The sequence below is a fragment of the Pseudorca crassidens genome, chromosome 15, assembly GCF_039906515.1.
Source record: "Pseudorca crassidens isolate mPseCra1 chromosome 15, mPseCra1.hap1, whole genome shotgun sequence".
Lineage (NCBI taxonomy): Eukaryota > Metazoa > Chordata > Mammalia > Artiodactyla > Delphinidae > Pseudorca > Pseudorca crassidens.
In genome coordinates this window covers 21,739,201-21,761,370 of record NC_090310.1, presented here as the reverse complement: position 1 = coordinate 21,761,370, position 22,170 = coordinate 21,739,201, and the positions used below count along the sequence as shown (strand labels likewise).

Below are 22,170 nucleotides of genomic sequence, written 5' to 3'. Positions count from 1 at the left end.
TCCATCCAATGGTCAGCAAGAGCCAAGTCCTTGTGCTACTGAGAGATGCTAAGATTCCCACCGTTGGGTAATATATAGTGTGGTAGATAGAGAAGGCAGCCAACACACAAGGAAACCCAAAATCTGGCTGGTCCTACAACAATGCAAGTGAAAGGAACTAGAAGATTCACAGAGGTTCCCCTAGATGGCACCCTCGAACAAAATTTCCAGTGAAGGCCTCAATTCAGCTTCCCAAAGCAACACCCACCAGGGAAGGAGGGTTGCAGTTTTGTCCTAAAGAAAAAAACCCTCCAAACCCAAACAATAACCAACCCTTTCCTGGATGGGGCACCCATCACACTGCAGCTGAACAAAAGGCATGAAAACGGACAGGACTGCCTGAAACGTAAAAATTTAGGGACACTTCTCCGTCCATGTCCTCCTATCTTCACCATCAGCTCCCCCCCTTCTTGGCTCTTGTGGAGTTAGAGCACGATCCCTTAGCTTATTATTATTATCCCCAAGCTTATTTCTCTATCCACCAGCCTGATTATTTCTAGAAATATTAGTTGGTAGAAGTAATACATCATTGGTGGGTGGGCAAAATCAGTGAAAGAAGTCAAAATAAAACTGTATCGCATATTTGAAAGTTGCTAAGAGAGCAAATCTTAAATGTTCTCGTCACAAGAAAAACAATTCTGTCACTGTGTATGGTGACAGATGTTAACTAGGTTTATCGTGGTGATTATTTTGCAATATACACAAACATCAAATCATTACGTTGTACAGCTGAAGCTAATATAATGTTATATGTTAACTATACCGCAATATAAAAATAAACAAAAAAGGGCTTCCCTGGTGGCACAGTGGTTGAGAGTTCGCCTGCCGATGCAGGGCACACGGGTTCGTGCCCCGGTCCGGGAAGACCCCACATGCCGTGGAGTGGCTGGGCCTGTGAGTCATGGCCGCTGAGCCTGCACATCCAGAGCCTGTGCTCCGCAACAGGAGAGGCCACAACAGTGAGAGGCCCGTGTACCGCAAAAAAAAATTAAAAATAAACAAAAAAGGAAAATAAACCAAGTAACCATGATCAGAAAAAGAAAAGCACAATACGTTAAATATTTTTGAGCTCCTCCTATGTTCCCGATAGGTGCTAAGGTCTTTACAGACATTACTGCACCAGTCCTCACTACAACCCTGTGATTGCTTTGATCTTTCCTAAAGAGTTATTTTTCAGGTGCCTACGGACACAAGTCACAGAGGAGAGACAGATCAGCAAAGGTCCCTGGATGGAAAGGGCATGAGAACTGTGCAGCAGCAGGCCAATGCTCAAGTCTTTCCCTCTCCATTTTACAGATGAAGCTGAAGCTCAAAGAGGTTAACTCATCCACACAGTAAGACTCTGCCCTGGGGTCAGAGTCCAGGACTGTTGGACCTCGGTTCATGGTCTTTACGAGTTTGTTCTATGGTAGTTGTTCTCAACCTAGACAACTGTGCCCCCCAGGGGACATCCGCCAAGGTTTGGGGGTCTGCAGGGAAGGAAAGTACTACTGGCATCTAGCGGTTGGAAGCCAGGGTTGCTGCTAAACATCCTACAATACACAGGACAGCCCACTCAACACAGAATTTTCCTGACCAAAATGTCAATAGCGCTCGCTGCCCCTTGAGAAACCCTGCTGTATGGGCTGAATTTCAGGCCAAGGAACATGTGTTCTGGCTCTGACTTGAAACTGAAGGATTTGGGATTAGACTTTTTCATTTATAAAATGGAGATACTAATCGAACCGATCTTTAGGGATCTCACTGGCTCATGATATCTGCGTTTGAGAAGTAATGGTTAAAACCTTCCAGTCAAGGTCGTACCTCTTCACTTGTCTGTCCTGAGCTCCAGAGATGCTTCCAGAAGAGCTGGTTCAGGGTATTTAGGCAGGGGAAGCCCTGAGACCCTGGGAAAACCCGTTCTCAGCTGCCAGTCCACCTGTCTCAGAGATGGCCTGGGCGCCCTCACTCCAAGCCAAGAGTGTAGGAAGGGCAACTCTCTCTGAGCCTCAGTTTCCTCACGTGCTCCTCACTCGTGGCTTGTCCGGGAGGCTCCAAAAAGCTGAGGGAGACAGCGTCCTTTGCAAGAGCTGCAGGCGGAGAGAGCCAAGCGGAGGGGAGGGGAGGGAGAGGAGGGACGGCGCGGGGCCGCGCGGCGGAGGAAGACTGCCGGCGGGGGTGGAGTGAGAAAGCGGTCTGGCGCTTCACAGCCGCCGCTTGGGCGTGTCTCCTCTAGCTGCCCGCACACGCAGCTCGGCCTGCAGCGCGGCCGCCGGGACCAGGTGAGAGCTGGCAGCTTGGGCGCAGGGGACCCGGCTGGCTAGACAGCCCCCTCGCCGGGCGGGACAAATTTTGGAGGAGGGCGGGGGGGGGGGTCGGTTGAGAGGATAGTCGGTGTCCCACGCCCGAAGCCTTCAGCACGACGTTTGGTAATAAGGGGAGTCTCATCCCTCCGAGCCCCTGCGAGACCCCCATACACACACACACACCCCTACACCTACTACTACATTTGGTAAAAGGGTTGCCATCCCCATCCCACCCGGGACCCTTCCCCTTCTTGGGAAACCCGGTTGGGAAGACTCCGAACTCCCTCTTTAGGATTAATGAAAATGGGTGCCCTCCTCCCTCCCGGGTTATTCTCTACGGAGGGCCCCTCCCCCCTCACTGCAGAGAGGGGAACTCCAAGTACCACAGGTGGGATTCTCCTCCCCAAATTAATGACGGTGTACTCGACTCCCCGCCCCCAAGCTCCCATTTCTCAGCCTCGGTGCCCCCTCGGGCGCAGAGCCCCCCTTTGTACCTGTATCACCCCCCTTTTCCCCTCTCCTTGGATCCCAAGAAACTGGCCGCCTGTCCCCTCTCGCGTTTAGGAAGGCTGAGAGACTGGAAACAGATGGGGAGGGGGAGGTCTGATAGGCCCGAGGCGCCCGGCGGTTCCCGGCCTCAAGCCGGAGATGCGACCCCTGCCCCGCCCGGCTGGAATGCTCAGGGTTTCCGTTTGCCCCGGGAGGGGCGGTAGTGGAAGAGCCGGGGGCTTTTGGAGGGGTGGGGCGTGGAAGGGGAAGGGCGGGTTGGCTCGTGTTCTCCTGGCTCAGCCCGGAAGGCGCGGAAAAGGCAGAAGGCGGGAAACTGTGCGCTGCGTCGGGTTAAGGGGTTGCCGTCTTCCCTCCTCCCGAGACCTCTCAGTGCCTGGGGAGGCCCCTCCGAGGAGTGAGTGACTAGGGGGTCTGGGGATTGGTGGCCCGGTGGTTGCGTTCCACGATGTGGCCGCTGGCATTTTATCCACGCTGGCCCCTGTTGGACTCCCCAAACCGGTCCGGGTGGCGCTTGGGTTTCCAAGGCCCTGGGAGACCAGTAGGGGAGCTGGGCTTGTTTCTGACCCTTGCAGATTGGAGCTTAGGGGAATTGAGTGCTGGGAACATCGCAAATTCAAATCTGTGCCAGCTGTAGCTTCAGAGACAGTATGGGAATGGGAGTTTAGTCCTGCCCTGTTCAGGGGATTCCTGTTTCACAAAAGGGATTGTAGCAGAGAATCTCTAGCTGGGGAGATTAAAATGTGCTTTAATTTGGTGCTAGACCCTATAGATATTAGGAGATACCTCTTCCCATCTCACATAATTAGCATGGGGGACGTTCAGTGTGGTAAATAAATGTGAGCATCTCTCAGTTAATTTTGTCCACTGTGACAGAATCTTTTAGGCGTTTGTGCTATAGGTCAGGAGATCAGTTGTAAGGGAGAAATGGAAAAGATATCTGTGTCCAGCCCTACAGTGTTATTCTGGGAAATATAAAATAACAATATATTAGTTTATATGAAAATTAAAAAGGGTTTAAAAGATAGATATCTAACTTAACAAAAAGCTTTTATTAAAAATAAATAATTATGTGAGATTGGGACAGTCCTGGAAATTCCAGCCTGTTGAGTCACAGGGTATAATTGTGGCAAAGTCTGTCCATCAGGTGCCTCTCTTGTTACGGAGCTGAGACTTACAAGTAAATAGAGAATAATTTATGGCACAATGTAATTGGGAGCCAACCTGTTTAGTGTATTGGCCACTGTTACTTGTTTGAAAAAGTTTTTCTGGCCAAAAAAAGAAGGCAATAGGACTTGAAATAGTGTATTCAGCTTTCTTCCACATTCTTTTCACAATTTTGTCAGGCTAAAAAAATAAACATAAGCTCTCAGAGACAATACCATTAACATTTTCTTATATGTCCATCTAGATCTTTTATTTTACTATGGATATATACATAAAATACATAAATACATATATGTATTTTATCTTATGGATATATGCATAAAATATGTAACAATATATAGTAGTCTATAATTTTTTCACATCATAGATATATTTTTATTTCACTAAATAAATATCAACATCATTTTAATGGCTATACAATACTCCATTCTATGAATTTATCATTATTTAACCTATTTCCTATTAGTAGACAGCTTCTTTCCACTGTTTTACTATTTATTATGTATTAGAAACAGGGGTACACTGCACATCCTTTTGGCATGTTTTGATATAACTGATTATTTCCTTGAAGTTCCTGGAAAGTAAATTGTTGGATCAAGGTGTGTGCAATTTGAAATTTGGATAGATATTGCCAAGTTACCCTCCATCTGCATGCCCACCGTCAGTGTGTGAGGATAGTAGAATCGCTTGTTGGGTCAGTTGGGTGAAGACCACTAATGGTTTAAGATACTTTTCATTTCCTCCAGCAAGAGACAAGGTGACATGAGAGATTTGACTGTGCCCTGCACTGAAGAGCTTACTGGTAGAATTAATCCCTAAAGAGACCTGAAGTGGGTTTCAGGATGGTGAAAGAAGAGCCCCCAAGTACTTCAAAGGACTTTCAGGAGCTGCAGAGGAGGGTGTCTTTGCTGATAGCGTCTGTCCAGAGTAACTCAAAGGTCAGTTTCCAATCAGAGCATATAATGGAAGATCCCAAAATAATACTAGCTTAAACTAGTTATTTCTCTCTTAAGTAGAAGAAATTTGGAGGTAGGTCAGGAATCTTTCTAACTCACCACCTTGTCATGTCTGAGTTGTGACCTTCAAACTCACTGTCCAAGATGACTGCTAGAGTATCAGCCATTGTATCCATATTCTAGGCAATAAGATGTGGGGAGAGAAAGACTTGCATACCACCTCCAATTTAAGGAGACTTCCTGGAAGTCATACACGCACAGAGCTTCCAGTTGCATCTCATAGACCAAAATTTAGTCTTATGATCACCCCTTGTAGCAAATGCAATTCTTTAGCTGGAAATAGAGGCAACTCTTAGTCTGTGCCACAGATACCATCCTTTTTTTTGTTTTGCTGTTAATTTTGACCTGTTACCCTGAAAATGAGAGGCTAACGTCTACTTTGAGCCCAGTGTTCCACTAGAAATTCAGTGTTCAATAGAAATACGACATAAGCCACATAAGTAATTTAAAATTATCTAGTAGCCGCATTTAAAAAGTAAAAAGAAGCAGGTGAAATTAATTTTAATACGGTATTTTATTGAACCTATCTAAAATATATTTCAACATGCAATCATTATAAAAAATATTAATGAAAAAAGTTATTGAGATGTTTTACATTCTTTTTTGTACTAAGTCTGAAATCCAGTCTGTATTTTACACTTAACAGCACATTTCCATTTGAACTAGCCATTTTACAAGCGCTCAATAGCCATTCAATGGCAATGGGACTTGAGATAGTATATTCTGCTTCCTTGAACTTTTATCTTTATTGCTTTCTTCTATGTGCCTTTCAGCATTTTTTCAGGGAAAAAATAATAGCTCTCAGAGATAATATTATTAGCATTTTGTTGTATGTTCTTCTAGACTTTTTTTCTATGCAATATACCCATAAAATACATATGTATATGTAAGAAAGTGAACTGGTTGGTGATCTGTTTTTTTGTATTGCACACCACTAGTGTCTATTTGAGGAGCCAGACCTTTGCAGTCTAGAGCAATATACTCTATAGAGATCTTTTCTGAACTCATCCCCAAATGCCTCTGGCACTCTGTGGATTTAGCAAGATATTTTTAGGTTGGACAAGCAGCTTTCTAGCCAGCAGACTGAGACTCTTGTTATTAAAAGTTAGCTCCATGAGAAAGGTCCTCATACTCATCTACATGTTCAGTTGATTCTCGTTATATAATTTGTGTTAGTTCTGTTCTGTTGAGTCACCTCAAACACTGAATTAGCACATACTGAACAATTGCTCAAATGGGAAGTACAGGATTAGGTTCTGGCAAACTTCTGGTGGCAACATTTTCATCAACCAATCAAACCATCACCTGTTTTGTGTGTCTTTTTGTTTAAAGGCACCTTTATTCTGTAGATATTATTGATTCATTAACATTGAACTCCAGGCCAGCAGCCTGTACTATACAGGCAGCTGTAACTCTTGCCTGAACGAAGTTTATCTAATACACGTACGGTATTTTCTCTATAAGGCACGTCACAGCCTTCTTATGCTTAGGAACACTAGACAGCACTGCTACACATTTTAAATGTCAAAATCACCAACAGAAAACATAAAAATGCAGAAAAAGGTGACACAAAATAAACCATGAAAAGGACAGTTGTATAAAGAGCTAAAACAAGAAGGCAGAGTGTTGCCTAGCTTGGCCTCAGCTGGGAACATGTGCGTCAGGTGGCTCACGTTTTTCACTGCCGTGTGCACGTCCATGAAAGCAACCCAAAGTGTTGATTCTGGGGTTACAGATCAATTTTAGTGGGTAGGCAAATTCACAGATATGGAATCTGCCAATAATAGGGATTGACTGTACATTAATTAACCTTGGTTGAGCACTTATTATATGCAAAGCACTGTGCTCCGCACTTGGCATATCTTAACTTAGTTCATATTCGTGTCTACCTCCTAAGGTAGGCATTTCAAAGCATGTGAACTCTGACTTCTTGACATTTCTTCATTTTTTCACCTTAGCTCCTCAGCCATGGTCATTGGAATAGATGTGGACTAGATAACTTCCAGGGCAGTTGACTCCCGGGATGATGGGACAGATCATCAGTTGGCTAAGCCCTGATGTTCTTCAGATAGTCCTGAGGTAGTTTCTTTTAAATTTTTAAATTATATTAATTGAATTAATTATATTAATTGTGTTTATTGAATAGAGTAATATTGGCAGTAGAGGAAAGGAAATCACCTGTAAGCCCATCACTAACAAATCCAGTGGTGGTATTATCATTACTGTTGTTATTGTTATTATTATTAGGACCCTTTAGTATGTAATTTTTAGATCTAGTGGTTTTAATTGTGGCAGATGTAGTTCTATATTTTTATTTTTGCTTGATATTGTATATTGGTGTTTTTCCATATTAAAGCATAGGTCTTCTGAACAATGGCTTTTCTTGGTGGTAGAACCTTCCCTCAGAGTGACATACCATAATTTACATAGTCATCCCCTTGCTTCTATGATATTTGGATGATTTCTTTCCCCCAAGTAATTTATAATCTTTTCTCAGAGTTAATAAACGCTTTGAGTTCCAGATAAGAATAGATGGCTTCCAGATGGAGTGTTTGTGAAACAACTCTGTCATCTCTTCTAGGAAACCTCTGGAATGTCAAGTCTTAATGGTCTTACTTTTAGACTGACAGAGTCAGAAACCTGTCCCAAATAGGTTAAACAAGCAAACAAACAGTGAGACCTGCCAGGGCTTTTGGGAAATGTAAGGCTATCATAGAAGCCAAGGCAGGAAGTAAACAGGGCAGAGCCTCAGGAGGGGTTAGAACCAGAGTCTGGCGGGTCACTGGGGTCAGAGATAACTCTCAGTGCCCTCTCTTGAGACATACTATTCCTCATTGTAACTCTTCCTTGTGTATCAGCTTCATTCTCCTCTCTTTGCAGCCTGGCTTCCTTTACTCTTCCATTCACATGGGCAGACATGATCGCCCAGGATGGTACCTTCGACTCCTCATGTCTCCTCCAGCTCCCAGCTGAAATCCTCTATGGGACCTGGTCTTGGGAGTGCTTGATTCCTAGGAGCAAGAATCTGCTTGACCAAGTCACCTATGGCCAGGGAGGTGGCAATTGGGCTGGGGCTTTCCATTTCACTGGTATAAACATGGCTTCAGGGGCCCACCCCTGCTGTGAGAGGGGGCAGTTTTCACAGAGGAGGGAAGAGAGATGGAACATGGGCTGGGCAGATGTCCTCCCAATGGTATCTCCTTCTGTGGATTACCTAGGACAAAATAGTTTTGCTCTCATGCTGGCCCTTTCCTTCCACAAAGAATGTTTTATTTATTTATTTATTTATTTTTAATTATTTATTTATTTTTTTGGGACAAAGGATGTTTTTGAATTACCTCCTTGGCACCTGTATTCTAATCCTGAATCACAAGGACCAAAATCTGGGAGAAATTGTCACACAGCACCTTGGACTTGTCATTACCAGTGGTTTTAAATAATGCTGACCCCTCTGCCCTCCACCCCTCTGGTAGCAAAGACAGTGGATACTGATTATCTTTTGCATTCTAACACCGGGGAATTGGCCTCTCTTCTGAATAGTTCCAGATGGAGCCTTCATGTCCTTAAACACTGGCCATGTTGTCCCTATTTTGGAACCTCCCATACTCATGTGTGCATTTTAAAATAAATCACCTGTGTTTGACCTTGGGCAAGTTGCTTGGGCTCATTGACGCTCCATCTCATCTTCTCTAAAATAAGCAATGCCAGGCTCATAGCTTTGTTGTGAGGATGATCTCAGATGTCGTTTGAGAAGGCCTTAGCACAGAGTCTGGAACATAATGGTGCCAGTCTGTCCCAGCCTGGCATTCCTGGGTTATTTAGCACCGCACCATGCCTGTAAAATCTAGGTTGGATAACCTGTGTCTGCTTCCAGGAGGGCGATGGAAAATGTTGCCGCATAATAAGCTCTCCCACTTTCCATCCTTCCATTGTGTCACCCTCTGTTGCCTGGGAGCATGAAAAGTGAATTGCTATAGTCTAATTCCCGGATTTAAATAATGTTAAATTTTGCCTTGTTATCTACCTCATAGCATTGTAGAGAGAAAAAAATAAGGAGGTTTATTGAAAGCTCTTAAAAGAGTGCTTGGCACTTGAATGTTTAATGAATGTTCTCTCTTATCATTAGGCATAACTGAATCATATCTTCCTCTTCTGAGACAGACTGGTCCGAGCAGGGCCATCCTCCCTAGGGGAAGACAATTGCTGGGCTTAATTGTCTGCATCTTAAATTGGTCTCTCTGCATATCTGAATAACTTTCTATTTTTTCCTTGTAGGGCCCAGATTTAGAAGAGGCTAAGAAAAAATTAGATTTCTTAAGGACTACAAGTAGTCCCTTCCTGCTTTTCCCCTCTTGGATCCCTATGCCACACTGTCTCCTGGTCCTGTTGAATTTTCTTTTGTCGTTCCACTTTCATACTGCATCTCCTCCTCCTCCTTGTCCCTCCCTGCCATCAGCCTAGTTTTGGCCATCATTATCTCTTGCTGGCTTCCCTGCAAATCTTCCTCATTGCCTCTTGCACAGGACCACCAGGTTCATCTTTTTAAAATTATTCCTTTGATTGCATCACAGTCCTGCTCAAATGCCAATAGTTCGCTTCTTGTTTTTTTTTCTAGGTAAAATTTGAGTGAGCGCTTTTCAACAGAAATATTATGTGAACCACATATATAGTTTTAAGTTTTCTAGTAACCATATTAAAAAACATAAGGGTTTCCCTGGTGGCACAGTGGTTGAGAGTCCGCCTGCCAATGCAGGGGACGCGGGTTTGTGCTCCGGTCCGGGAGGATCCCACATGCCGCGGAGCGGCTGGGCCCGTGAGCCGTGGCCGCTGAGCCTGCATGTCCGGAGCCTGTGCTCTGCAACGGGAGAGGCCACAACAGTGAGAGGCCCACGTACCGCAAAAGAAAAAAAAAAACATAAAAAGAAACGTAAAATTAATTTTAATAATATATTTTATATAGCCTAATATATCCAAAACAATATAATTTCAACATGTAATCAATATTGAAAAATCATTGATGAGATATTTTACATTCTTTTTTTAATACACTCAGTGCACATCTCAATTCACATGCTGATTTTCCATTGGAAATACTTGGTCTCTATTTAGATTTCATAAAATTGATAATTGAAAAACTTATTTGAAACATACCCACCTTATTTGAAATGTAATTAAAATTTTTTCAATGACTGAATCAAACATCAGTTTTTAAATTTAAATTAGATTAAAAATCCAACTCATCGGTCACGCTAGCCACATTTCAAGTGCTCAGTGGCCACATGTGGCTTCTGTGCTGGACAGTCTGGGTATAAAGTCATAAGCCTGGCATTCTGGTGTTCCAGCCTCATCTGCTCCCCCGCCACTGTGGTTACTGGATCTCTTGATTTTAAGGATCAGACAGAGCAGTTCGGTCTGTCAGGTGACCCCTGGAGGTTTACTAAGGATACACGTGGACTAGAGCTGGAAAGCAATCAAGACCTGAGACAGCTCGAAGGACCATCCAGCCCCACTCCCGTGGCCCCTCTGCCTCTCTCTCACCTTCAGCCGCCCTAACAGGAAGATCTCACTGGGTTCTGATCCTAGAGTATCCAAGCTGGGTATTTCCAGCTCAGAGGTGATTGCTGGCACAGTCACCTCTGGCGAGAGAAGCTGAACAGCCAAGTCTTAGATAGCTTTTGTCAGAAAGCAGTAGCTGGAGGCAGTGTAGCCAGTAGGTGTTACACCATTTTGGGCCGGGAAGTGAAGTTTGTCAATGCTGAAGCCCCAGGACTGAGAACGGTGGCTTTGTGGAACAGCCTTTTCTAGTTAAGCACAGTGAGTCCTGTGCTTTGTCACCATCAACTTGAGCTCCAAAATCCTCCTGCCTTCCAGCTTGCCCACAGTTTCCTCCATTTGAATCACTTGGGTGAAGAACTCTTTCTAGGAGAACGTGTGTTTTGGTTAGTGGCACCCGCCATCACTGAAGCTTAAATTACGTCTTCAGTTCACCTGCTGGCCTACATGGCCCTAAGGAATGAGACACAGGAAGGACCAGTTTTGATGGGGAAAAGTTCTGGAATGATAGGAGCTTTCAAGGGAACGGGAACTAGCATGCCAGCACTGAGGAGTGAGATGGCGTGGACCCTAAGAAGAGGGGGAAGCCCATCCTTGTGAGGATGCCTAGGGCCAGCTCTGTATTAAAGCAGCCCCCCCAACCCCCCACTGAGCCAGCTCCAGAACCCTTTTGCCTGGTGGAGGAAGATAACTTATTAACACAGCATAAGCTTGCAGTAGTCATCAGGCTGTGGCCTGACTGTGGTATCCAGGTTGATGACATAAAAACATTTTCTCCTAATGAAGTGGCAGCCACTGCAGACATCTGAAGTGGAAAGATTTAGCTTTGAATGCCTAGATTTTGCCACTTGGAAGCCGTGTGACTCTAGGTGAGTCATTTCGTCCCACTGTTTCTCAAACTTTAATGTGTGTACAAATCACCTGGTGATCTCATTAAAAAACAGAAGCTGATTTGGCAGGTCTGGGTCAGGGCCCAAGATATTGCATTTCTAACAAGCTCCCAGGTGATGCCAAGTAGCTAGGACTTAACCTCTCTGTGCCTCAGTGGCCTCAACTGTGAAGTAAGCAGCCAATTGTACATATATCACATCAGAGCACACATATGCTGAGGATGCCTTCTGAGAGGGTGTGTGTGAAGCAGTAGAGCCATGCCTGGGTCTTTCCTCCTTTCACAAGACTTGAGGTTGGGTGGGGCCCTCAGACTTGCCCCCTGTCCACAGCTGCCTTAAGTTGTTGCTGGGGCAACTCATGTCTTGGCAGGATTATTGTTGACTTCTTACCCATGGGCCTCCCAACTTTATAACCTTGGCTTATACTTCCTATAGCTCGGGTGAATTTATCAATCTGGGGTTCAGACATGGCATTCAGTCCTGCTTGTCTCCTTTGCCCACAGGTGGTCGCCTTCATGAAGTCTCCAGTGGGCCAGTACCTGGACAGGCATCCTTTTCTGACCCTCACCTTGCTGGTGTTTGCTTCTGTGTCAGCCGTTCCTGTTGGCTGCTTCCTGCTCCTCGTGGTGCTTACCTCCCTGGCTGCGTTTTTGGGAGTCATATTACTAGAAGGTATCCTACTCAGTTACTCTCCCCCTTGGAAAATGACTCACTTGGGATGACAGTATTTATTGGGCATCTGCCACTCTTGTCAAAGGTTCCCGTTCTTGTCAAAACCACATCGACCAAGGCAGGTTGTCAGAGTAGTTAAAACATGGGCTCTGGAGTCTATTAGAATCCCACCTCCCCCAGTGTGATTTTGGACACATTATTTACCCTCTCTGAGCCTCAAATTCCTCATATGTAAAATAGGGATATAATAATATTGTCTCAGAGAGTTGTGAGGATTGAAACTTACAGTTGCATGAAGTACTTAGCACAGTCCTTGGCACAGAGTAGCTTCTCCATGAATGCTAACTATTGTCATTAAACAGAACATTAAAATCCACTCCACAGATAGTTACGGAGCACCTGTTGCATGCCAGGTGCTTGCTATGTACTGAGGTTCCCCCTTCTCCACCTTTCCTCCTGAAGTCCCACTGCCAATTGTCAGCTTCTCCCTGAGTTGCTAAGTTAAAATTACTATGAAAGTAAAATCTGATTGGCTCAGTTTGCCTTTTCAAATCAGATCACAGTCCACAAAGAGATGGTTGCCATCTGCACAGGTGATCACCTCTGGCTCATTCTATGGCTTCCCAGAGCTAAGAGCACCCAGGGTTGCTTCCCTACCAAAGGGATTGTGGACAAGGCAGTTTACACTTGAAGAAGAAGACAGGCACGGTAGGTGGATGAGCCAAATACAGTATGGCAGAGTGGTTGTTCAGTAAATATTGATGGATAGATGGGCGAAAGATGAATCAATATCAAAACAAAGGTAAATTTAGAAAGAAATAAGAGAGCCACTACCCTTTTGTGGTATCATACAAAGCTTTACAGGAGAGAGCACTTTAAAGATGTATAACGACTTTGTCCCAGAGTAGACAAGGAAGGGCCTTCTAGGCAGGAGGCACAGCATGTGCAAAGCTGTTCCACTTGAGAGCGGTGGTCCTGCAACTTGAGTCTGCATAAATCTTACCTGCTTTTTGAACATGTGGACTTTCATGTATCATCCAGAGATTGTTATTTAGTAGGTCTGGAGTGGGGGCCAGAGATGCAAATTTTCAACAAGATTCCCTAATGCATCTGATTCTGATACAGGTGGTTGTTAGCCATCCTTTGAAAAATACTGATCTAAGATTTTGTAAATCTTTATGAAAAGGCAGCACGTCTGTTTACATTCTCTACTTTCCTTCCTTTCCAGAGTCCATCCCTGAAACTATCACTGTGGAGTACTGGGTGGGCTATTTGACAACTCGTGAGGCAAGGGAAAGGATGTCTGCCATGCAACATTTGCCATGTTATTAGTTCCGCTTTGGAAAGAGGGAGTTTGTTATGAGGAAGGAAGAGAAAGTGTGCTGGGCAGACAACAACTGCTGAGTCACATATATGATAGTCATTTAATTGTCATGTCAACACTTAGAGGTAGTTATTATTATATTCTTTTTACAGATGAGTTAAACTAAAGCTCCAGGCGGCCCAAAGTCTCACCATAAGTGACTTAACTAGGATCAAACTCAGGCATGTCAACTATGAAAATCCATCCTCTTTCCATGGTACCTTTTATTATTTTTCTCCCATAGACCCCATGTTATAAAAATGTATTTTCTCTGCACTTATTAGATGGTAATTCATTAATATTCCCATTAAAAATTTATTTAATGGTGGGTAAAATGACCATTCAGACCTGTGGTTACTGTGTGATAGTTGCCAGGCTGGGTTGTAAAGGATGTAATCAAAAGTTATGTTTAGATTTGACTTTATTTAGCCTGCATAGCCTTTATTTCCATAGGTTGTAGGTAAGTGTAAGTTATAGTATTTGGTAGGCAGTTTGAAACACTGGTCATGATTTACCACCCCCATTACTGTCTTGGCTAACTCCTTCTAGAGGATTCCATTAGGAGCCCATCCCTGACCTTGAGAATGAGGGAGTTTCAAATTCACATTCTTGCCATGGGCAAGACAGGTAACAAAAGTGAGCAAAGCGGTCCAAGAATGATACAGTTGGGAACAGTGGGGCCTGGAAGAAACCGGAAGGCCAGCAGTTGTTGCCATGCAGTGATGCTCACTTGGGTATCGAGATTGCCTCCTTTTTAAGCGGTACCAGAAGTCTGGATTTTTGTGGAAAACCTCCTCACTTAAAACATCTGAGTTAACTGTTGTTTTAAACACAGTGGTGCAGGGTCTGGTGTTTTCAGTCTGTTTTAGATGAATGATTCTTTGACATGCTTTCTTCTAGGACTGGTCATCTCTGTGGGCAGCCTCTCACTGCTTTGTGTCCTCTGTGGCTTGGGCTTCGTGTCACTCATCATGTCAGGGACAATCATAGTGTCCTACATGGTAGTCTCCAGCCTCGTCAACTACTGGTTTTCTCCCAGGTAAATACATGTCAGTGCAATAATTTAATCTTTACTACTTGGGGAGATTTTCACAAGTAACACCCTAACCCTGGTCACGTCATACTCAGTCCCTCAAGATAGGAGGTGTCTAGCCTCTTCACATCTCTGCTTAAAAAGAGGTAAGGTTTCCTTCTCTCTTTTTTTTTTTTTAAATTATCAGGTAGGAATGCTTTGGTGGCAAGTAATGGAAAACCTAAGTAGATACTAACTTAAACAAATAGGGATTTATTTTTATTGCATAACTGGAGATAGCCCAGTCCTGGCACAGCCTCTCTAGTGTCATCAAGGTACCAGGCACCTTCTGCCTTTCTGTGTTGCCATCCTTACCCCACTGGCTTGTCGCCTCATGGCCACAAGAAAGCTGCTGCTGGCTACACCAGCTTCGTTCAAGGCAGGATGAAGAGAGGAAAAAAAAATGAGTCCTCACTCACCAATTGAGTCTGACCGTTTTTGTCAAGTAAATGAAATCTTTCCCAGAACCTACCCCCTTTCTTATCCCAACCAACCTCATTGGCTGGAATTTTGGCAGATAGCCACCGTAAGCTGGAAGGGAGGCTGGGAAACGGAGTATAAACCCACAAGGAGAAGGGCCTTGGGAATGTGCCATAGCTCCCCCGCTTGGGGTATAAGTGTTATTAGCAAGGCTACTTGATATTCAAAGAGAATCCATAGAGCCAGTTAAGTTAATATCAATAGTGCTACCTCCTCTCTCACTTACCTCTGAAACCTAGCCCTATCACTGGGCTGAAAAAAGGCAGACCTATTTCTCTCCCTGCCCCATCTCCCTTCTGTTAAAGATGTAAAGAAATGGTCAGTTGATTAGAATTAATTAGAATTTGAATCCCAGCTATGCCATTTTTTACCTGTGTGATCTTGAACAAGCTGTTCAACATCTCTGTTCTCAGTTTTCTTCCATTGGTAAAATAGGGCTACTCCTTGCTCTGCCTCTCTCACTGGATTGTCATGAGGACACAAACAATAATTTGGAGAAAATGCAGTATCCAAATTAGAATGGGGAAAAGGATCATAACCCCTGCCCCTAATTCAGGTATTTTGACCTCTCGGGCCCCCAGTTTCCTCATCTGTAAAGTCAGTGTCGCCCAAAATCTGGTGTGGTTGCAAGAAGCAACCAAAACTAAACCAACAAAAAACGACATTCATTCCGCCATATATACTCTCAGCATTGCTCTTTAAAGAGGCCTTAGAGCTGATCATTTCCTCTTGTTGCCAAACAGACTATGGACACAACACAACTCCAGTGGCGACTGTTAGCTGGCCATGAAGTCTACACACTTAGAGGGGCTCTACCAGGAATGACCAGCTGAACGGAACCAAAGCTTTTTTTCAAGCACCTCTGGGAAGCTGTTGGATCATCCTTGCCCCTTGGGATTATGACTTAGAAGGGACTGGGTAGTCAAGCTTTTCCTGGAGGTGTCCTCTAGCTTTTTCACTTATTTGTAGGGTCCTGCAATGGACAGTTTTGGGGATCTTGTTGCTCTTGGTCAGTTCCATCAGCTGACCGACCCTCACATGGAGAATCAGCAGAGAATCTCGATGGCGTGGCGGCTCCTCGCGCCTCTCACCCCCTCCTCCCCAGAGATGCACACCTGAACTTGGCAGGGTTCTGAGCCTCTACAGGCCGGTGACTTGACCTCAAAGGCTCAGATCTTGTATCCGAGGCCCCAATTTGGGACAGCCACAGATTGTTTTTCCTTTTTCTTTCTTCCTTTTTTTTTTTTAAATGAGAGCTGCTTATTTCTTCACTCATTTGAAAAAAGAGGTGGGGGGAAGAATCTAAAACAGAACAAGCTCTTCTGCCTTATTAGTCTTTTATCAGAAAGACAAACAACATTTAGGAATAATAGCTTCTCAGACAAAGTTAGAAAATAGAGTCCAAACTTAACCTTACGGCCAAGAGCATTTTTTTCTAAGTCTAAAGGTATGGTTTCCACTGTTGAGTATTGTTAAGTCATGTTACTCTTTAAAATATTTGCACTTGATACTTTTTTATTGTTTTAAGGACTTGTCTTGTTAAACCATTTCTTCAAAAAGTCCCATGAAAATGATAAAGGACTACAAAAATTTTTTAAATCCTATGGGATATCTACTTCAGTGGTTTATTCCCTGTGGTATTTTATTTAAAAATATTTATTTAGATGAGCTTTTTTTCTTCACTCTATTTCAAAATACCCCCTTTCTAGACATCAAACCCATTTTTTCCTTCTGTGTCAATTTCATGGCAGATCCTGGGTAATAAAGCTTTTTTAGTTGCTAGTGATAGACACTCAACTCAAAATGGATTTAAAAAGTGGGGGCAGAGGGGGATGGATTCGTTTCACTGAACTAAAAAGCCGAAAGGTAGGACTTTAGGCGCTGCTGGATCCAGGGGCTCAAGTGGTGTCACTAGGCATCTCTCTCCCTTCATCTCTCAGCGCTGCTTTTCTCAGTGTGAGCTGAGTTTTAGGCAGGCCCTCCCCATGTGGAGGTCCCAGCAGCTCTAATTTTACATCAGCCTTGTAGTTAGCACTCCCTATTGGACAAGGAAGCTGTTCTTTTCCAGTAGTATATTTAGATTTTTGGCTCCGATTAGACAGACTTGGGTCATGTGAGCAACGCCAAACCAAACACCGTGGCCAGGGTGGATGGAATATGCTGACAGGTCAGGGCTGGGACATGTGTGCATTCTGGAACCAGGGGAGGGGGTGGGCCAGCCCCACTGGTTCTGCATAGGTGGGAGTGCTAGCGTATGTAGAGATGGGAGGACAATCCGATCCCAAAGGAGTATCGCAAGGAAAGGGAATGTATGCCAGGCAGACAGAAGCAAATACTTGCTCTTTGATTCAGGAGGGCACAAAGGCCTTCATTTGGTTCTCAGACTTTTCTGTATCCCATGACAGTCAGCCACACCTGTCACTAAAGGGGCCTTCAACTCTATTAGAGAACAAGAACTGCCTTTTCCTGCCAATACATGGGGGTGTTAATATTAACAGTTACTATTTACTGAATGTTTCTTTCTGACCTGCAAGTGTCTGCTAGTAGCTGTCTAAGCTAAATACCCTGCTGGGTTCTGAGGCTTCAGAAAAGAAGAATGAAGAGGGCCCTGGCCTCCTGAAGTTTACTTTCTAATGCAGGAGTCAGCTAACAAGTGTATTAGTTATCTATTGTTGCATAACGGTTTACAAAGAGCACTTTTGTCATCCTACATTTTCGGTGCCTTGGGAGTACAGGCCTGGCTTAGCTGAGTCCTTTGCAAGACTACAACAGCAGCGCTGCCACGTTGCTTCTCCTTTGAGGCTCGCCTGCGGAAGGATCCACATCTGAGTTCACATGGTCATTGCCAACATCCATTTCTTTGTAGGCTTTGGGGCTGAGGCCCTCATTCCCTGTCATATGGCAGCTCACAGCCTGACAGCTTGCTTCTTCAAAACCACCCAGGGAGAACGTATCTTAGCAGGATGGACATCACATTCTTATAACGCGTAATCATGTATGCATAATCACATACATCCCATCACTCTCACCACATTCTGTGGGTTAGAAGCAGTCAGGTCCCACTCACACGAAGAGGAGGGATCACACAAGGGAATGCATACCACAGTTGGGGATCATGGGCTCCACCTTAGATTCTACCTGCTACATCAAGTAAACAAAATATTAGATTATTATGATAAGTGCATTGAAGAAAGTAGAAGGGGCAGGCCATGTCAGCCACAGAAATCTTTTCTTTGAACCACATAATGAGAAGTTGCCACTGTGCTAAGAGCTGGGGGGGGGGGGGGGGGGCAGGTATTCCCAGCAGAGGGCGCAGCAAAACAAAGGCCCCAAGACTGGAAGGAGCTGAATGTGTTTTAGGAAAAGAAATATCAGTGTGACTGGGCTTGGTGAGTAAAGGGTAAATGGAGGAGAGATAGGAGCCCATCAGGCAGGACCTCGTAGGGAAAGAAATTTACAGCAAAAAGCAAAGGGAAGATGATGAAGAATTTTACACTTTGCATTAAGAGGGATATAATTAGACTTGGATTTTTAAAGGTCACTTGTGGCCAATGGATTGGGAGTCAGAAGTCCAGTTAGCAGGTCTGTGGAGGTCCAGAGCAGAGGATGGTGTGGCTTGCACTAGAGTGGAAGTAATGGAGACCCTCCTCATTTGGAGAGCTAGCAGCAGTTGGTGATGGATTGTATGTGGGTAGTGAAGGAAAGGGAGACACGAGGATGGCACATAAACTTTTCATTTGAGCCAGTGGGTAGTCAGTGGCACTAGTTTCTGATACGGGGGCTGTGTGAGTAGTCAGAATCTGCTTTGCTCACGTTGAGTCAGATATGCCTTTTTGACACCAAGAGGATGTGACAGATGAGCAGTGGCTTAGAGAGTAGGTATGGGCTGGGGATACAAGGTTTAGGAGTATTTTCAGTACTGAGAGCTTTATACAGCCTTCTTACGGAATGCTCTCCTGAGAGAAGCCAAGAGACCATTTTAAAACATATTTCTGATCCCATAAACAGCCTTGCTTCAAACTGCAGAGTGCAAGTTGCCTTTCCACTGCACCTAAAAGCGCTAACTAACTCCTTTCCATCCCAAGCTGCACCTGCCAGCTTCTCATTTTTCATATTCCCTTAGCCTCTGGATTTCAGAGGTGAATGAAACGAAGGTTCAGAGCAGAAATGATTCACCAATTCTGCCAGGAAACGTGGCATCTAAATCAGAGCTTTGCAATTCAGGCTGTCTGTCACACTGCCTGGAGCCTGAGGCCTTTGCCGATCAAGCGAAGTAAAATACAGAACCCAGCACAGTGCTTGCCCATAAACAACAGTTGTCAAAGTGCGAGATGCACCATCGTTTGAAACTGAGTGGAATAGTCGTAAGGTTAACCATGGGGAAGATAGTAATATTGAATTAGCTTTGTATGGTGACACGGTAACTAGACTTATTGTGATGACCATTTCATAATGTACAAAGACATGGACTCACTGATGTACACCTGAAACTAACATTGTGTGTCAATTATACTTAAGTAAAAAAAAGGTATTGTTGGCCTTCTAGGCACAGTTCAATGTGTTCCTTATTTGGAAAGGTAATTAAAAGCACGAAACTGACTCTATACAGTCGGAATGTTAATTTATCAGTATAACTATAGGTGTTTGTTTTTGCCATGAGTCGGGTGCTATATTAAGCCCTCTACACTTCAATACACGTTTTCAGTCAGTTCTCACTACCACTCATTTTAGAGATGAGGAAGCTGAAAGATTGAGAGGTTAAATTGTTTAAGGGCACATAGAAGCAGAAGTGGGACTCAAGCCCAGTTCGCCTGACTGAAGAGCCCACCCTTGTAACCAGTGTGCTATTAAATGTTAATGCCTCCAACTGCCTTTAAGGCCTGGGATGTGGACCCATGCCCTAAGAGACATTGTCTGCAGCAGTTCCTATAACCTTTGCTGCTGTGTCGAATAACTTCAGGGATCCCTGTTTTCATAAAATAGGACGTGAACCGTTGGTTCTCCCTAGAGTTGTGCACATAGAAGTACTGTTTCAACCACCGCCTCTGCATGGATTCTACTATCTGCTCCTCATAGAACAGGAGATTCAGCCTGGATGTTGTGACACCCCAGCAAGGTATGATCAGGTGTGAGTTGTCACAAGGTTGAGGATGACTAACTACTTCACATATTCTGCTGTGCTTCCTCGAGCAGGAGATAACAGGTGGAACTAGAGGGGGGCGGAATTTGAGAATAACCTGCTTCTTCTTACCTATTCCACAGCATCCCCCAAAACACGTGTGTGTGTACAGGCACACACATACCCTGAGGGATTAAATATGTGTGTGCACACACATATACCTGAGTAATTAAGCATGTGTGCAAATACACACACACACACACACACACACACCCTGAGTGGTTGGTAAGAATTCTGATAATTACAAATTATTGAAGTGCTTTCTTTGCCTTCTTAGGGGAAAGATAGGAGGTGGGGATTACATCCAAATCTGGCATGCCTCTTGGATATGTCTTTATGGTGAATATTATCCATCGTGTGTGGAAGTTGAAAATCAATGACATTGGAGCATCCCACTCCCCACCTCCTGTTTCCAAACATTTCCACCTTCCACGAGCCAGCTCAAGGCTCATCCCTCAGTGAAGTCATGTCTCATTTACACTGTCTCTACACTTACAGCCCTCATGGACCAGGCATGGTGAGCAAATGACAACTTCTCTGGGCATTGGTTTCCTCAGTCAGTAACGAGAATGCCGCCCAACCTGTCATTGGGAACTGAGGCAAGTGATCTCTAAATTATAAAAGTGCTATAAAACACTAGACGATTAAACCCTTGCTTGACTAGATTGTCTCTTGTTTGCCACTATTCCCTTATATTTGTCCTTCCTCCCACCTGCCCTGCCTGCCTCCTCTCTTCTAGTGCTCTGGGAATGGAAACAATGTCTGTATCTTTCCTTTTGGGTAGACCAGAAACTTAAATATAGAAACCCCTGCACAATATTTTGCATTGACTAGAAAGACTGAGGAAACTGAACCTAGAGGAGTTATCCATCGGGGGTGACGTTTCCCACCGCCACCCTGGGACATTTGGCAGTGTCTGGAGGCATTTTTGATTGTCATGACTGTGTTTGGGGGAGATGCTGCTGGCATCTAGTGGGTCAAGGTCATGGATGCTGCTCAACATTCTTCAATGCACAGGACGGCCCTTTACAACAAAGAACTAAGGGGCCCAAACACCAGTGCCAAGGTTGAGAATCCCTGATCTAGACAAATAATGAGAATTTAGAGCATTAGACCACACAGCAGCAGAGCTGGGCTTGAGACAGGCTGGAACCTGGGGTCCTTTGCTGCTGTGCTGCAGTTCTGCAGTGCTTGCACCTGGACACACCTCTCCTCAAGCAACAAAATACAAAGAAACTGTATGGAACTAAAAATAACTGCGTGATAATTTGGGGCAAATTCTGGACAAAAGATACAAAGAGACCAAAAAAACCCAACTGCCAATTTTGAAGAGCCCAGAGCAAAAACTGGGTGAGGGGAGCAAAAGCAGGGTACCGAGCATGCCCCCTGCACCCAACACCGCCTAAGGGGTGGGCAAACCACCTAAGCCACGCCTCCAGCTTGACTCCTGGACACACCCCTACCCTCACCCCATGTAAGGAATAAGCTCGACCCCCTCAGGGAGCGAGCAATCAAGGGAAACTCTTGTTTGTTCTCGCTCCCCTCTGCTGCAGCAGGGTCCCCAGTAAAGCCTTGCCTGAGTTTCTTGTCTTGCCGCTAGTCAACTTCTATCGGTTGGGGAAGGCTAAGAACCCTGGTCGGTGTCAGGCTGAGGCGGGGCTGGGGTTGGCCAGGTCTGCACCAGAGCAGCTGGTTACACTAGCGGCTTCAGGGACACATACACCTTCACGTTTGTGAAACGTTTCAGGGTTTCAAAGAGCTTTCACATATGTTATCATCTCTGACCTTTCATAAGAGTCCTGAGAGGTCCTCCTCTTCTCATTTCCATGACTTACTAGTCAACTGGCCTCAGAAGAAACTGGGCGAACAAGCAAGTCATTTTCTGAAGGTCTCAGAGTTAGCTAGTGATTAAGCCAGGGACCCACCGTCACCTGGCCCACTCAGGTG

The 22,170-nt window shown here is 44.6% G+C and overlaps 2 protein-coding genes across 11 annotated transcripts in view; one reads left to right on the top strand and one right to left on the bottom strand.

Moving 5' to 3' along the window:
• DNAH3 (dynein axonemal heavy chain 3) overlaps positions 1–3,015 on the bottom strand; it is a 194,658-nt gene extending 191,643 nt beyond the window's left edge. For 4 of the 5 annotated variants that reach the window (XM_067706433.1, XM_067706435.1, XM_067706436.1 and 1 more), the window contains exons 1-2: positions 2,819–3,015; positions 1,843–2,080 (exon numbers count right to left, since the gene is read on the bottom strand). The gene's annotated coding sequence lies outside the window, so the exon portion shown is untranslated. The remainder of the gene's footprint in view (positions 1–1,842; positions 2,081–2,818) is intronic. The other variant, XM_067706434.1, reaches the window with a different exon arrangement.
• Positions 2,111–22,170, top strand: part of LDAF1 (lipid droplet assembly factor 1) — a 38,054-nt gene continuing 17,994 nt past the window's right edge. The window contains exons 1-5 of one of the 6 annotated variants that reach the window (XM_067706482.1): positions 2,114–2,300; positions 4,745–4,936; positions 11,961–12,129; positions 14,393–14,531; positions 20,722–20,835. In XM_067706482.1, coding sequence (XP_067562583.1) covers positions 4,841–4,936; positions 11,961–12,129; positions 14,393–14,531; positions 20,722–20,752 — 435 coding nt within the window. In that variant the 5' untranslated portion in view covers positions 2,114–2,300; positions 4,745–4,840 and the 3' untranslated portion in view covers positions 20,753–20,835. Of the gene's footprint in view, positions 2,301–3,097; positions 3,229–4,744; positions 4,937–6,972; positions 7,094–11,960; positions 12,130–14,392; positions 14,532–15,787; positions 19,649–20,721; positions 20,836–22,170 lie in introns of those variants that run through there. The other 5 variants (XM_067706481.1, XM_067706479.1, XR_010934927.1 and 2 more) reach the window with 5 other exon arrangements.